This window comes from Aethina tumida, chromosome 1, assembly GCF_024364675.1.
Source record: "Aethina tumida isolate Nest 87 chromosome 1, icAetTumi1.1, whole genome shotgun sequence".
NCBI lineage: Eukaryota > Metazoa > Arthropoda > Insecta > Coleoptera > Nitidulidae > Aethina > Aethina tumida.
The window spans coordinates 15,892,721-15,910,991 of NC_065435.1; the positions used below are offsets into that span (position 1 = coordinate 15,892,721).

General features: G+C 28.2%; 1 protein-coding gene across 1 annotated transcript in view; it reads right to left on the minus strand.

Annotated features, from left to right (window-relative positions):
- LOC109598647 (potassium voltage-gated channel subfamily KQT member 4-like) overlaps nt 1–18,271 on the minus strand; it is an 87,415-nt gene that overhangs the window by 18,507 nt on the left and 50,637 nt on the right. The window contains exons 5-9 of the mRNA XM_049970838.1: nt 14,294–14,475; nt 12,544–12,669; nt 12,370–12,480; nt 5,408–5,592; nt 3,061–3,120 (exon numbers count right to left, since the gene is read on the minus strand). Coding sequence (XP_049826795.1) covers nt 3,061–3,120; nt 5,408–5,592; nt 12,370–12,480; nt 12,544–12,669; nt 14,294–14,475 — 664 coding nt within the window. The remainder of the gene's footprint in view (nt 1–3,060; nt 3,121–5,407; nt 5,593–12,369; nt 12,481–12,543; nt 12,670–14,293; nt 14,476–18,271) is intronic.

The following is an 18,271-nucleotide window of genomic DNA, read 5'->3' on the forward strand; positions in this document are numbered from 1 at the left end:
AAATAAACATTATGAAATTAATTACACATTTCCATTCACATTTAATTGGTTTTCTCTCTATGTTAGAACAATAAGAATAATAAAGGTATAATAAAATTATTACAAATGAATAAATTATTATATGAAGTATTTTATTACTTCCTTTATTTACTTTGAAAGTATAGGCCCCTAAAAAAATTGAAGTAATTCACGATGAATTACTATTCAAAATAAAGTAATATTTAAAATCATTCAAAATATTTTTAAAGTCAATAAAAAAGGAGGAAAAAATCAATAAATCGTCGATATTATTTTTAAAAAATTTGTTTTATTGACACTTTAAACGATTTCTCACGAAAACTCACAATTCCATTTATTTGTTGGTTTAATAAATTAAAAATTATTAAGCCAGAAATTCATTTCATTTACAGTTCAACAATTTACCAAGTGACATTTCCTGGGAAATAATACAAATAAAGTTTTCGTTTAAGTACGGATTAGCAAGTGTTTGGTTCTCATGAGAAATTAAGCACGGAGTTGCATTTTAAAATATGAACAAGGCATTTACGGGTATGTGCACATGTATTACCGGAAACCTTTGTGGCTTTCGTCGCGACATATTAAATCTGTACTGAACACAAGGCTCCTTTCAAATTAATTCGAAACAAAGGGGATAATTTATGTTTATATGGTATAACATGTTTAATTATTTGAATTATGATTTAGACTGATTAGATTCATATTAAATATATTGCGATGTACTAATAAATCAATGATTATAATTAATAATGAAATGTTAGAAACTAGTTCATCATATGAATTAATTAAGTAAATTTTACTGTGTTACAAATTTAACTCTCCAATGTTTGCACGGATTTCCCACAATTTTATTAAGGTTCACAAACATACATTTCTAGTAAAATTACAGGATGTTCCTGATTTAACGATTACGACTATTTTCAAATAAAGAGAAAAATTTACTTTAAAATATAGGACTAATAGGAAATTTTGTTTTGAACAAAAACGTTTACTATCTTAATGTCCTTTTTTATTACATTATATTTTCTAGTAAATCGTCAATTATAATTTATGTTCAAAAATATATTGTAGTAAAAAGTTTTGGTTAATGCTATAAGTAATTAAATTGACATGTGAAAATGCTTCTATTAATTTTATTATTATTAAAAGTTCCACCACTTTTATGGGTCATAATTTATATGTCTTTTGGTATTTATTAGTAAAATTTAAAAAAGTCTTAACAAAGTGCATTTAAATGACAAAACCTTTTACTTGTACGTTATACCTATAACATAAAGAAAACAATCAATTTTATTAAAAGTACAACCGTTTTTATAGCTCATAATTTGTGTATTACCACTTAAATACTTTAAGGATGCCATTAAGACCAAATGCATACAAAATAGCATTTTACAATAGCAAAAGGAAATTACATTATGTATATGTGATATTAATAACATAAATTGATATTCAAACAAAATAATTATCAATATAATACAGTTTACAAGTTTCATTTTAATGAACTTCCTGACACTATTAATCACGACCATGAGCTAAAATGCGATTCATTTATCAACCAAACTTATGACAGAAACATCGGGCCGAAATTAAAAATGTTAGAAATCAATTTTAATTTATAGAGAAAATCGCACACGTGTTTAATTATTTTTTACGGGGTGTCCCAAATTGGCTGTGATGAGTAGTTTCATATCAGATTGAGGGAGACTAGTTTAAATATTAGAAATCTGATATTTTAAATCAAATTCTTTCATTTTGAAAGTATTTTTTTAGTTCACTAGATTTTGTTGCGGCATTTTAGATTTAAAATAAAAATTGAATTTTGTCAACTTAACTTAGTTTTTATGGTTTCATAACAGTTAAAATATATCAATCTGGGACACCCTGCACACAATATTTCGTATAAATTTGTCATAAATGCCATTGAAAGTGATCAAAAGAATTGCAAGAGGAATTTTATATGTTGTAATTTTTAATTTAACAGTTGCTACGTCAATAAAACGTATCAGCAGAGGAATGCACCTGTTTTCGTTGATACAAATTTAAGTAGGTATCCCAAGAGTTCCAAATCATATTTCGTGTTCTTGACATGTATTATATAGCAAAACGATATATCAAAAATGCAGTTGACAAAAATAATAACACAAATTTAGCTCGACAAAATATGAAATGACAGCAATTCGATGGTTGCATCGATTCTATAATAATTGGTCAATGAAAATTATACACAAAATTAACGAATGGTACAATTCGTATGTATATTGTTAAATGTTTTAAATGGACATTCATTTTGACACAGATAAATAATTTATTGAGGTTTATCATGTAAACGAATACGTATCATGCGCCTTGCAAACACGATTTCACTTACAGTTTATACGTATGTAAAACAACACTAAAATTGAACATGCACATAAGGAATAAGATGGAAGAAGCAATTTAAAAAACTTGACAAGTGCATTTTTCAAAATTTAATATTCACACATGAACGTACAAAATGTATTACCGTAGCTCATAAATTATTGATGAATACCATAATCAAACGATAATATTCACAATGCATATTCAGCTTACCAATTAATCGATTAATAAATAAACTGGTTGGAACATAGCAGGCTTACCAACCAAACATGCGAACTGTGAAATCCTCTAATCCACATTTAAATATCACTGATGACGTCCGATTAACGAGAAAAATTTTAAACGAACAATACGCACGTATTGTAAGTGTCCAAAGCTGATTTTTTGTGTACTTTAATTCCGGGCTTTCACGACGGCTAATGAAGTTTAATTTTTCGCCGTATTATTTTTTAATTAAATTGTTGTTTGGTTAACTTTTGTAAAAAAAACTTGAAAGCTTAAACGATTCAAAGGGGGAACAGGTAATGCAACTTCGGAACATGAAAGACAGTGAGGTTTTTAATTTTCTTGAAATATGATTCATAAATTCGAGGTCGAATAATTTATTTTTATAATTAGTTCTCGACGATATTTTTGTTTAATTAAATGTGAATTAGGGGTGACATGCTATATACAAAGACTTACACAACAGAAGAAATACTTTGTATCTTCTCAGCGACCTTATCGACTTCTGTCAATTTAGCTCTGGTAACGTGCAATTGGAAAAACATACAGTGAGAGACAGCTTAACTAGAGACGTCATTAGCTCTATACATGTAAGGTGTAGTTGAGGTTTCATTTAAATATAATGTACCTAAATGTAATATGTATTTAAAAATAATGACGCCTCTATTAATAGAGGTAGAGGGGAAACGGGAAACATAAAAATAATCCATTAATTTTCCTAGTTATCTACATCTATATATCATTTTCAGATTATTTCATAGCATTCTTTTTCAATTCAATTTTTTGATTTTATACTTTCAAATATATTTAAAAAATATAATATTACTTATTCTAGTAAAAGGTTAAATTTGGTTAAATTAAATTTGAAAGTATAATTACAATTAATTTATTTACAAGTAAATACTGTTTAATTACTCTCTAACTTTTTCGATTTTTATTTGTATATGTTACATAAGTGAGGGCATGGACAATTATCAATTAGGTGAATATTTATTTATTATAAGATTAATTAAATGAGTAATTTTCTAGTTTTAGTTTTACTTATTTATTAACTGCTTTTCACAGTTGACGTATATATTGACAGGGACCAAAAGTATATATAATTTACAACCATTTCATATTAGGTTCTGCTTGGATACGCCACTACCCTTGTGTGTATGCGTGATATTCAATCTAATTACAAGTTTGCACGCACTTTCCGATGGTAAAGGTCCTTTTAAAACTGTCGATTTTTTGTCTACGTTATTTATCACGTATTTTATGAACGTTTATTTCTATAATATAATTAAATCTCTGTATATTAAAAATGGCGAATGCGTCGGGTTATTTTGCTAATTTATAACTCATCAAAGATGTAAATTATATATTATTTTTACAAACAAATGTACAGTTAATTTTTTTAAAAACGATTTTTATTTTTAAATAAATTATTTAAAAAATACTATATATATTCAAAGATATGCATGTAATTTTTCTATTAATCTTCTATTCAACTAAAGTAAATATTAAATATTATGGAATCTTAGAATAAAATGTGAAAAATATCTTAATATATCAGATACTGACAAACTTTTAAATTAAATCCGTCACATACAATAATTTTTTATCTTTAAAGTACAGTTTTAAATAGAACAAAGAAGTTTCCCTCCTTAAATGGGCCTAAATGTATAACAAACAGAGAAATGCAGCGATGTTTAACCATTAAATTGTTATTTCAGCATGATCCTAAACATTTATCAATATGTTTAGGAATTGGCGGCTTGAAGTTGGCCTAAATTCTGTCTGTAATTTATAGGAGAAACTGATAATATATTATTGGCCTCCAACAAACCAAACGTGTGATTTTATTAAGCAAATTTATTTTATTTTATGTTTCCTGAAATCAGTTACTATTATGTATTGTTGGCAGGTGGAAAAGATATAAATAATAAATACGTAACAAATACGTTGTAACCACATTTAGATATACTGAAGTGACAGGTGATACGAATAAAACGGAACTGTTTCTAAAGGGCTGTTTTGTCACTATAATCCTCCGCATTCAATAAAACTGAAAATTGGCAGATTGAAGCTTGTCCATTTAATCTTCTAACTCATATTGAAAATTTATGGCCCAAACTAAAAACAAACTACAAAATAAACATGTTGTTTACCAAATCTTTAAAATATAATCCTGAAAGGAATAAATAATAATTTACCATTAAGAAACCCCTGAAATTTGAATAATTATACATTAAAAGAAAAAGAAAATATAATATGCTAAAACTTGAGAGCTTTATTCATTTTCAATTGTTTTGAGTTATTTGCAGTTGTTAATTTAATAAACTTAGATGATATTTAGTGACAAGAATCTCTTCAAGTTTGGATCTGTAAACGTGAGACAAAATACGACAAAGGTAGAGAATTTTTTGAAGTATTTAAAGGTAATCGTTCCAAGAGATGTCAGAACATTTTCTATTTAACTTATATTGTAACTAATCGAAAAGCTTTTAAATTAAGAGGAAATCACTGTAAAATAAAAGCTCCTTTCAGGAGGCTTATAAAAAATTAATAAAATCAGCTTAACTTGTCTAAAAATCTAATCAGATATAAATTGTAATTTTTCCATGCCCAATTAAAAGAAAATCGTAGGATTTCGTAATTTAAAGTGTGTTATTAAATTAATTGATAGTAGTTGATTTTTTTACATCCAGCATTTACTTGATTATATTCTCGAGTCTTATGTACACATACTGCTAGAACTTTCATTAATTCACAGTCGCAAAGCATATTTTCAAAGGTTATAATTATAAAAGCGTATACTCACGATGGAGGACTGGGCTGTGGTACTTGATGAATTTTCCACGTAGCTATTGACAGTGACAATTCATCGGCAGCATAACATCTCCAAAGTGACTGTATTAACATGGCGGCCGGTTGTCTCCTTCGTATCATGTGCTTCTGTCTTTGTTGCTGTTGCACTTTTAAAGCGAAACCCGACCCAAGTATGCCCTGAAAGGGAGAAGATTAATTTAGGGGCATCCATTTTCAAAGTAATAAGAATTTTGTTGTTCCTAGTTGATATGTTTAGAATTCAAGGTTCTGTCGCTAAAAGACTAAATAAATGACTAATTTATTAAAGCACAATTTATATGACCTCTTCCATTTCAAGTTGTCATCTGGGTATACTGGGTGTCCCAGTTACTTGGAAAATATCGATGATCTAAGAACAAAATTTCACATTTAATTAAATTACTCATGGAAGAACATAATACATGATAATGATCAAAATAAATTATTAACTTTGACACCCTGTATATAAAGGGTTTCGACATAAAATTGAAAATAAATACGTTTTTATTAATTGGCAAGATATTGAAAGGTTAAAAATATTAATTAAGAGGATATTTCACACCTTATTATTTGTAAGAACTTAATTAAATCTTTTTTCATTGTGTCATTCTGAAACTCAGGTATGACGATTATTATTTGTTACAAACTTCTCAACAAATTTGTTCCAGTTAACTCATTGTGTGACGGCGTACTTCCAATGAACTGGATAAACCCTTCAGAAACAAATAATAAATAGGCAGTTATTGAAAATTCCTTTAATTTGCAATTATTACTTCTATAAAATTTTAGTGGCATTATTGAACTCATATTGGAGATGTGATAAGGTATATAAAGGTATTTTTAGTATTTACGAATAATATTCATTTCCAAAAATTACACGTAAAAGGTAAAAGGAAACAAAATTAATTTACAAATTTACAAATGCCTCCAAATTATATTTTTGTCTGTTTCTAATCAACAACAAATAAATGGAAGTATTTAATTTGTTCCAATCGTAACATGTCCTGATAAATTGTTCCACAACTTCTGTTGACGACTTTTGGAAAAATTGAAATTATTAAAGCACAATTTATATGACTTCTTCCATTTTAAGTTGTCATCCCAGTATACTGGGTGTCCCAGGTACTTGGAAAATATCGATGATCTAAGAACAAAATTTCACCTCTAATTAAATTACTCATAGAAGAACATATTTCCATGATAATGATCAAAATAAATTATTAACTTTGACACCCTCTATATGAAGTGTTTATACATAAAATTGAAAATAAATACGTTTATATTAATTGGCAAGATATTGAAAGGTTAAAAATATTAATTAAGAAGATATTTCACACCTCATTATTTGTAAGAACTTAATTAAATTTTCTTTCATTGTGTCATTCTGAAACTCTGGTATGGCGATTATTTTTTGTTACAAACTTCTCAACAAATTTGTCCTAGTTAACTCATTGTATGATGGCGTACTTCCAATGAACTGGATAAACCCTTCAGAAACAAATAATAAATAGGCAGTTATTGAAAATTCCTTTAATTTGCAATTATTATTTTTATAAAATTTTAGTGGCATTATTGAACTCATATTGGAGATGTGATAAGGTATATAAAGGTATTTTTAGTATTTACGAATAATATTCATTTCCAAAAATTACACGTAAAAGGTAAAAGGAAACAAAATTAATTTACAAATTTACAATTGCCTCCAAATTATATTTTTGTCTGCTTCTAATCAACAACAAATAAATGGAAGTATTTAATTTGTTCCAATCGTACCATGTCCTGATAAATTGTTCCACAACTTCTGTTGACGACTTTTGGAAAAATTGAAATTATTAAAGCACAATTTATGTGACTTCTTCCATTTTAAGTTGTCATCCCAGTATACTGGGTGTCCCAGGTACTTGGAAAATATCGATGATCTAAGAACAAAATTTCACCTCTAATTAAATTACTCATAGAAGAACATATTTCCATGATAATGATCAAAATAAATTATTAACTTTGACACCCTCTATATGAAGTGTTTATACATAAAATTGAAAATAAATACGTTTATATTAATTGGCAAGATATTGAAAGGTTAAAAATATTAATTAAGAAGATATTTCACACCTCATTATTTGTAAGAACTTAATTAAATTTTCTTTCATTGTGTCATTCTGAAACTCTGGTATGGCGATTATTTTTTGTTACAAACTTCTCAACAAATTTGTCCTAGTTAACTCATTGTATGATGGCGTACTTCCAATGAACTGGATAAACCCTTCAGAAACAAATAATAAATAGGCAGTTATTGAAAATTCCTTTAATTTGCAATTATTATTTTTATAAAATTTTAGTGGCATTATTGAACTCATATTGGAGATGTGATAAGGTATATAAAGGTATTTTTAGTATTTACGAATAATATTCATTTCCAAAAATTACACGTAAAAGGTAAAAGGAAACAAAATTAATTTACAAATTTACAATTGCCTCCAAATTATATTTTTGTCTGCTTCTAATCAACAACAAATAAATGGAAGTATTTAATTTGTTCCAATCGTACCATGTCCTGATAAATTGTTCCACAACTTCTGTTGACGACTTTTGGAAAAATTGAAATTATTAAAGCACAATTTATGTGACTTCTTCCATTTTAAGTTGTCATCCCAGTATACTGGGTGTCCCAGGTACTTGGAAAATATCGATGATCTAAGAACAAAATTTCACCTCTAATTAAATTACTCATAGAAGAACATATTTCCATGATAATGATCAAAATAAATTATTAACTTTGACACCCTCTATATGAAGTGTTTATACATAAAATTGAAAATAAATACGTTTATATTAATTGGCAAGATATTGAAAGGTTAAAAATATTAATTAAGAAGATATTTCACACCTCATTATTTGTAAGAACTTAATTAAATTTTCTTTCATTGTGTCATTCTGAAACTCTGGTATGGCGATTATTTTTTGTTACAAACTTCTCAACAAATTTGTCCTAGTTAACTCATTGTATGATGGCGTACTTCCAATGAACTGGATAAACCCTTCAGAAACAAATAATAAATAGGCAGTTATTGAAAATTCCTTTAATTTGCAATTATTATTTTTATAAAATTTTAGTGGCATTATTGAACTCATATTGGAGATGTGATAAGGTATATAAAGGTATTTTTAGTATTTACGAATAATATTCATTTCCAAAAATTACACGTAAAAGGTAAAAGGAAACAAAATTAATTTACAAATTTACAATTGCCTCCAAATTATATTTTTGTCTGCTTCTAATCAACAACAAATAAATGGAAGTATTTAATTTGTTCCAATCGTACCATGTCCTGATAAATTGTTCCACAACTTCTGTTGACGACTTTTGGAAAAATTGAAATTATTAAAGCACAATTTATGTGACTTCTTCCATTTTAAGTTGTCATCCCAGTATACTGGGTGTCCCAGGTACTTGGAAAATATCGATGATCTAAGAACAAAATTTCACCTCTAATTAAATTACTCATAGAAGAACATATTTCCATGATAATGATCAAAATAAATTATTAACTTTGACACCCTCTATATGAAGGGTTTATACATAAAATTGAAAATAAATACGTTTATATTAATTGGCAAGATATTGAAAGGTTAAAAATATTAATTAAGAAGATATTTCACACCTCATTATTTGTAAGAACTTAATTAAATTTTCTTTCATTGTGTCATTCTGAAACTCTGGTATGGCGATTATTTTTTGTTACAAACTTCTCAACAAATTTGTTCCAGTTAACTCATTGTGTGACGGCGTACTTCCAATGAACTGGATAAACCCTTCAGAAACAAATAATAAATAGGCAGTTATTGAAAATTCCTTTAATTTGCAATTATTACTTTTATAAAATTTTAATGGCATTATTGAACTCATATTGGAGATGTGATAAGGTATATAAAGGTATTTTAGTATTTACGAATAATATTCATTTCCAAAAATTACACGTAAAGGTAAAAGGAAACAAAATTAATTTACAAATTTGCAATTGCCTCCAAATTATATTTTTGTCTGTTTCTCATCAACAACAAATAAATGGAAGTATTTAATTTGTTCCAATCGTAACATGTCCTGATAAATTGTTCCACAACTTCTGTTGACGACTTTTGGAAAAATTGAAATTATTAAAGCACAATTTATGTGACTTCTTCCATTTTAAGTTGTCATCCGGGTATACTGGATATTCTAGGTACTTGGAAAATATCGATGATCTAAGAACAAAATTTCATCTCTAGTTAAATTACTCATGGAAGAACATATTTCCATGATAATGATCACAATAAATTATTAACTTTGACGCCCTCTATATGAAGGGTTTCGACATAAAATTGAAAATAAATACGTTTTCATTAATTGGCAGATATTGAAAAGTTGAAAATATTAATTAAGAAGATATTTCACACCTCATTATTTGTAAGAACTTAATTAAATCTTCTTTCATTGTGTCATTCTGAAAGTCTGGTATGGCGATTATTTTTTGTTACAAACTTCTCAACAAATTTGTCCCAGTTAACTCATTATGTGACGGCGTACTTCCAATGAACTAGATAAACCCTTCAGAAACAAATAATAAATAGACAGTTATTGAAAATTCCTTTAATTTGCAATTATTACTTTTATAAAATTTTAATGGCATTATTGAACTCATATTGGAGATGTGATAAGGCATATAAAGGTATTTTAGTATTTACGAATAATATTCATTTCCAAAAATTACACGTAAAAGGTAAAAGGAAACAAAATTAATTTACAAATTTACAATTGCCTCCAAATTATATTTTTGTCTGTTTCTAATCAACAACAAATAAATGGAAGTATTTAATTTGTTCCAATTGTAACTTGTTCTGATAAATTGTTCAACAACTTCTGTTGACGATTTTTGGAAAAATTGAAATTATTAAAGCACAATTTATGTGACTTCTTCCATTTTAAGTTGTCATCCAGGTATACTGGATGTTCTAGGTACTTGGAAAATATCGATGATCTAAGAACAAAATTTCATCTCTAGTTAAATTACTCATGGAAGAACATATTTCCATAATAATGATCAAAATAAATTATTAACTTTGACATACTGTATATGAAGGGTTTCGATATAAAATCGAAAATAAATACGTTTTTATTAATTGGCAAGATATTGAAAGGATAAAAACATTAATTATAAAGATATTTCACACCTCATAAGTTGTAAGAACTTAATTAGATCTTTCATTGTGTCATACCATGACGATGATTATTTTTTGTTAAAAATTTCTCAACAAATATGTCTCAATTGACTCATTATTTGACGGCGTACTTCCAAGGAACTGGATAAACCCTTCAGAAACAAATAATAAATAGCCAGTTATTGGAAATTCCTTTAATTTGCAATTATTACTTTTATAAAATTTTAATGGGATTATTGATCTCATATTGGAGATGTGATATAAAGGTATATAAATTTTTAGTATTTACGAATAATATTCGTTTCCAAAAATTACACGTAAAGGTGAAAAGAAACAAAATTAATTTACAAATTTACAATTACCTTCAAATTATATTTTTGTCTGTTTCTGATCAACAACAAATAAAGCATTTAACATGCCCTACTAAATTGTTCCACAACTTTTGTTGACGACTTTGGAATAATTGAAATAAATTTTTTTTATAAATTTGCCACTACAATTATTTAATTTAATCGTAATTTAGTTGTGTTTGAATAAAATTAGAGTAAACATTAAATTTGAAATATCTCAAAAACAGCATTAATAATCAAAATTAATTAAGAGTTTTTTCTCCCAAATAGTGCAAAGAATATGAAAAACTTGGTAGATTTAAAAAACTATGCAGTGGCGTAGAAAATAGTACAAGAAAAAGAGGGGAATCTCCCAGAGTCTACACCACTATAACAATATGGAAAAAGTTTATTACATTGAATTTTACATATGTAAGATAATAAATACCAAATTTAAGCACGATTGGATTAAAGGTTACAGGAATGTGGGCTGTATATTTTTCACGAAAAACTAGATTTTTTTATATATTCATTTCATTATTGGACGTGTTATAACGTTCTAATTATTCAAAAGCAGTTGAAAAATCGTTGGAACCAAAATGACTATTGATTTGTGTTATTTCTTAATTTCTCTCCAAGATTTAATAGCACTAAAACAAATAATTATAGCAAGTTGATATGTGCAAATAATATTCAAACACACCGATATTTCTGACATGTTTATTTTGCTTTAATCATCAATATAACAAGATATTCCTTTGAATCATTTAATATAAATTCACAAGTGTATTAGCCAGTAAATTTTACTAAGCAAGCATAGTTAAACGTTCGCAACAAAGTTACCGTTGATAGATCGTTAAGTTGTAACTTCTGTATGCAATCACAATGTGAGCTCAAATTTTACGGTCCTATTTTATATTTCGAAAATACGTCCACACGTTTACAAGATTTTTGTGAACGATATTATTAAATAAAAGAGTGAGACATCGTAAAACGGAAATGATTTTACTGACATAATAAAACCCTTCATTAATTTTAATCTGACAGTTTTAGATGCGAATTTTAGTTTCAATGTTGTCGCACTCCAGATGCAATTTTTATTGCGATAAATCTTCGGTAATTTAAGACCTATGTAAAAAAAAATAGTCGAAATTTAAATCGGGGTGGACTTGAAATTAAATATTTTAATTATCAACGGCGGCAGCAAAACGAAATTGTGTATTAACTGTCGCATCTGGAAGTGGTGCTCTTCAACGTCGAGGCTGTCAGCCAACACCATTTCCAAGTTATAAATATTTTTTGCGACGTAAAATGACGATGAGGGCTTTAATTATTCGTTAATGTTTTTATTTGTATGCACTGCTAATTTTCAAGTTTACTTTAGTGATTCAAAATATTTAAGTCTTCTTACCGCTGGTAAGGCGAAGAACGATATTCCCAGTAGGGCGCAGAATGAAGCTATTATTTTCCCCTGCCAGGTTTCGGGGACCATATCTCCATATCCGACGGTGCATAATGTTATCTGAAATAAAATTGAATAATTATAATTAACGTAGTAAAATGACGTGGCAGGTGAATAACTTACAACTCCCCACCAAAGTGCCTGGGCGAAGTTGGAGAATTTCTTGTTCACATCTTTTTCGGCCAGAAATACAAGGAATGATGCGAATATCAGACCCAAGAAACCAATGTAGAGGGTCGTTATCAATTCCTGAAATTGTTTTTATGTTTATAATTTTCACCTGTTGTTAGTTTTGGCTTTTACTAGTATTTAAACTGACAATCACATGAAGCTTAATTATTTCAAAACGTTGATTACCGCAAATCACATTTTAAAATTTCGAAACAACATGGACTTTTTTAATCTAATTGAAAATCACAATTGAATTTGCTTTAAAAAGGATCCAGTCAGAAACAGTACACGTTTAAAAAATGTATTTATTAAATAATTTATTCATAACTTAACTACAATTCCATAAGTTTTCAATTTGATTGGGCTGGCGTTGGCCCTTCTATCTGACCACACAAATTTTCTATTATGGTTTTCATTTGATAGAAAAGTTGCACATATTATCTCAAAATATTAAGAACAAACACATTTTTTCAGGGAAACAGAAGAGCTTACCTTGACAAGACAAACTTTTTTATTTTTCAACCTGATCAACTTTCAGTCCGATACACATAAACCAACGTTTTTTTTATCTTGTGTTCTTCTAAAAATACAATTCCTTCAAGCTTTGAAAATAAATACGTTTCAGCAATGACCTCATTAATAAACAGTTTATTAGACTACTTCAAAGTTTCAGTTTGTAAGAATCAATCATGGTTTAAAAAAAAATTGAGCTGAACACTCAAATCAGTTTTTCTCTAACTGGTCTAACACCCTGTATTTTATGCGGTTAGTGAAACAAAACGTTAACCAGTTGTATTTATATGCAGTTTTTGTGACTGAATATATTTCATGATAAAATCTTGATTTTAATTTATGTCCAAAATTGTAATTATCACCGTTCTCACACACATCACGGAAAGAAACTATTTCTTGTTATAAATACCTAAATTAACAGGAAACGTCTGACTAAAAAACAGTTTAACGTTATCCGGAAAGCATTTCCACGAAATGTATTTAGGAAATTTCCTTCACATATCTAGAATGTTTATGAAATGAAATTCAAAACTTATTCAAAGCTTCAAGTAAACTCGAAATAGAGCTTTAATTTGTATGGTAAATGCTTCTATAATAAACTAAAACTTTTGAAGTTGCTTTATATAATTTTATGGCAGTGAAAACAGCTAGGATTAAATTAAAATAAATGTGTTTATTGATTTCACTAGTTCTGAAAGGTTTTCATTCCTTTATATGAAAGGATTAAAGTATATAAAGTTATGTATTACAGAGGTATATTTTTATATTTATAAACCAGATTCAAGAGACGCATTCTCAATGCAAAATTAGGCACATAAAATGTAGAAATTATACCTTCAATTACAGAAGAGTTAGAGACTGTTAAAGTTAATGTGGTGTCCAGTGTTTAAATTTTGAGTTGGATGAGCAACAGTTGCTGTCGTTGATAGTTAATTCATTTGGAGTTAGTTACTCATTATTTCTATAGTTCTAACAATACAGTCATTAAAAATAATGTGTTTACAGTGTACTGTCAACGACTGCAGCAGATCAATTTTAACAACCTTCTGCCATTGAAGATATAGTCCCTCTTCAAGCTGATTACTAAATTAATACTCAGGTCTCATAGTTTTCGACAGAAATATTTAATTTCCAGCATACATATCTGACCTACTTTTAAATTGTTAGTCAATAAAAAATGATCACTTACTTGTCTGTGTGCATAAACTACGGATCCTAATAATTTCCAAGTTCCACCACGTCGATCCATGCGAACCATTCGAAGAATTTGGAAAAACCTTAGACCTCTGAGTGCTGCTCCTGGTAATGTTTGAGCACCATAAAATGCCATATATATCATTGTTATGATAGAGGCCACGATAGTGATGATATCTGTAAAAAAAGCGGAAAAATTTAATGTAATCACATAAAAAGATTTTTCTATAATTAAATCTAAACACGCCACCGTATATCACGCATACATTTCATAACTAATACATGTTGCGGACAGCGATGGTTTAGATAGTATGAACATGTTTAAAATACGCTCATTTAGGAAATGGGAACAAACATATTACACTAAATATGTAGGGCACCTTTTTACTATACAATTTTGTACGAACAAGGTCCTTCTTAGTTTTGTAAGAAACATTCTTTCATTATACTCCTAAGCTATACTACATTCGTCCACATGAGTGATATATCTTCTCAAAATTGTGTTAAAACTATTTACCTGAAGGTCCAACTTGATAAACTTATTTCTTATTTCTTAGTCTCACTTCACTTTTGAGATTTAAAATGTACATCCATACATCCCTTAATTGTTCAGCTATCAATTAAATCCAAGGATATTATGAAACAGTAGAAAAAGAATTCTTTGTTTGCCAGAAGATTGAAACAGATAACAAAAGTCCTGTTTCATCAACACCAAATTAGTTAGATATTAAAGTTGGAAAGATATTAAAAATATATTTCAAATCAACAGGAATTTACAGCGATAACCAATATCTAATTTAAAATAGAAATTGTTAACAACAAATTAATGCTAGCCTCTAACAATGAGGACACAGACAAAAATATTGTTGCCTCCATACATCCTAGAGTAAACTGTAGTGCCATCTTATGGTTCCTCAAAACCAACGATGCAGATCTGCAGAACCTGAGCCTCGAAATTAAATATTTTTTAAATAAGTTGAATTTATAAACGAATAAATTATAAATCCCTTATCCTTTAAAATTAAAATCAAGTAAGCTTTGTACAATAAAGTGTAGACGACTTTATGTCGTTTGCCTCTTTTTAATATTGTACTTTTAATATGTTTTAATCTGTTCCGCAAATTTTTATTACATTTTATGTTTTAAAGCGTCCTACAAATTTTTATTACCTATCATGAGAATCCTTTGTTTTATTATACGACTCATTATATTGTTTTTGTGGTTTTTAATTGCAAAAACTTTGATATTAAACTATGCTATGATCAAGAATTAAAATTTTATTGTAGTTCTTGCAGTAGTAACGTTACAAAATTAAATATTATAATACTTAAAATAACAGATACCTTACTGAAACATTTTTTATTTTTTTCTATTTTGGTCATATTTCTTCGCTTTGGTTGAGCAGCACCTTCTTAAAATACTGCATGTGTTACTGAACAGCTTAAGGTAACAGATTACTTCACATCCATTCTGAAAGTCCTCTAAACTTTCTGAGAGAAGTGTTGCCACCTAAATAAATCTCTTTCGGCAGTTGGATCCAAAATTAAAATTTCAATAACATCTAAATTATAAAATCTATTGATTTATTTATGAAATAAAACAAATCAATAAAACACTAAAACAATGGATGTATTGGATGAACAATGGAATTTAAATAAGTTATGAGCTGTGAGATAGTTGACATAGTTTAGATTCATAACTTTCAAGAATTTTAATATCATGTGTGTGGAGTAAATTATTATTTCTTTTGATCTGCATATCTTTAAGATAAATATTAAATTTATTTTTCAATATTGGATTGAGAGCTGATAATTACAGGTTATTACTAGTGTCATAAAAAATATACTAATACTTGGACACTAATTACTTAATTAAATTTCGATGTTTAATTTCAGTGATTATTTTGTGACGCCACTAAAAATGCTTTAAACTTAGTAAATTATATATACACACATTTACTTTATTTGTTTCATCGTGAAATTGAAATGGAAAGATAAAATCGTGCTTTGTAACACCTGCATTCGACTGTCACCTGATTCTGATTGATTTACCAATGGCCTGTGGTCGATCATTACAGCAACCTTTCAAACTATCTCTATTGTCATGTTATAAATGAACTTTACATCGTTTACTGGCTTTTAAAAGTACGGAAGAACTGGGACTAAAGTAACTTTATCAGTTACGGTTTTTGAACAAAATCTTCTAGTTCTTTGGTCAATAATGAGTTGAGGCACAATATTCACTTGGAAATATTAAAATGTTTGCACCAATTAATTTCTCTGTGTTTTTTATTGGGGAAGCTAGGCTTTTATATCTAAGAATATTTAAATTGTTATAAATCACCTTAATACTCGTAATGCTTTGGGACCTGAAATATTTTTTTAATAAAATTTTGACCGGTAATAACAAGTGGTATAACTGTAAAATGTAAAAGATTATTAAATAATTTTAAAGGAATAATAGTACTCATATAAGTTTTATACCCTATAAAATTTAATTGTGGCAGACAGTCATAAAACTTTGCACAATACTATGCGTAATTTTCAAGTGAACGTGTTGAAATATGTCATACGATAGTTGTACTAAATGGGTGTCTCACATCACCAGATGGAATTTTGTTCTTGGCTGGCTTTTATTACTAGTAATGTGGTGAACCCGTTAAACCGTATAGTGCAGATTAAGTTTAGCATAAAGGAACGCATTTTATATATAATATAGTTGGATCAAGTTGACGGTAAACTGCCATAAATTATCAAAAAAATATGTTTTAAATGGTTACAAGTCCTACATTCTCTTTGTATTCTTGAAGAAAATATATTATTAAAAATTTTATTTCCACAAGAAAGTAAATATTCATTATTTTTTGGTGTACCATTGTACAAAATTCAGGTAAAAATGTTAAACATTTCGATCAATTTCATCAATGATACATTGAGTCATTCTACGCCTCTACTTGAAGCTGAAGGTCGGTCAAATTCTGTAGAGTAAGGGTTAAATTTTGAAGTCTTCTAATTCTCGCAGTAGAAGGTCGGGCATTATCCTGTTGGCATCTTGATTTTGAAGGATGGTCAAACTCAACATACGACCTTCTAATCATATTTTGTCCTTATATGGAGACACCAAAAAATTGTTAAATTAGGACTGCAGTATCTGTGTCCCTGAGCATACAAAATTTAAATAAATTTTATCTTCTTACATATTCAAATTGTTGCTTTAAAACTGTTAGGGTGAAAATTGCCTGCAATGCACTTACCCTGCATTGGTTGTGACAAAATCTGCCAACCTAATCTTGAGATCGTTGATAAAGAATGTAAAATTTTACTGATCTGATTTAAACGTTAATACTATGCTAAACAGTCCACTGTACGACCTCAAGAACAATGCATTTGCATAAATATATGTCCAATTATGTAAATACAGCGCAAAAACCAAATAATATATTGCCAACTCTCAGGTATACAGAGAATCACAAGGAAATGCACTGTAAAATAATTTTCCCTGTATTAATGCGACGACTATTGTTTGTGATTTAATTAACGTTTTGCCCCTAAAACTATGTTAACCCATTTTAAATACAATCAACACTACAATGCGGCCAGGATACGCCGGAACGGCGTGTAATTCCTTTAGAAAATTCAAATACAGTCCGCAAGTCCATCCGCAGAATTCGGTGGAAATTAAAAATAATGGTCGGACGTACATGACAATTGGCTTATTAAAGTGTGAGTGCACTCTAATATTTTGTCCAAAATTTACGTCACCATGAATTTATATGGTCTTTAACTGAATTGATGTCACCGGGCGATTCTCTGTTTTTAATTCAATAATTAGATCTGTCCGACGTTTATTTCTTAATTAAAATACGAATGTTGATCACAGGCAGTTTTTCACTTCTAATTTGCATAACAAATGCAATTAACAGAATATCTTTACATTCGTTATTGGTTTTATTTTTTTAAATAAAATATTGAAT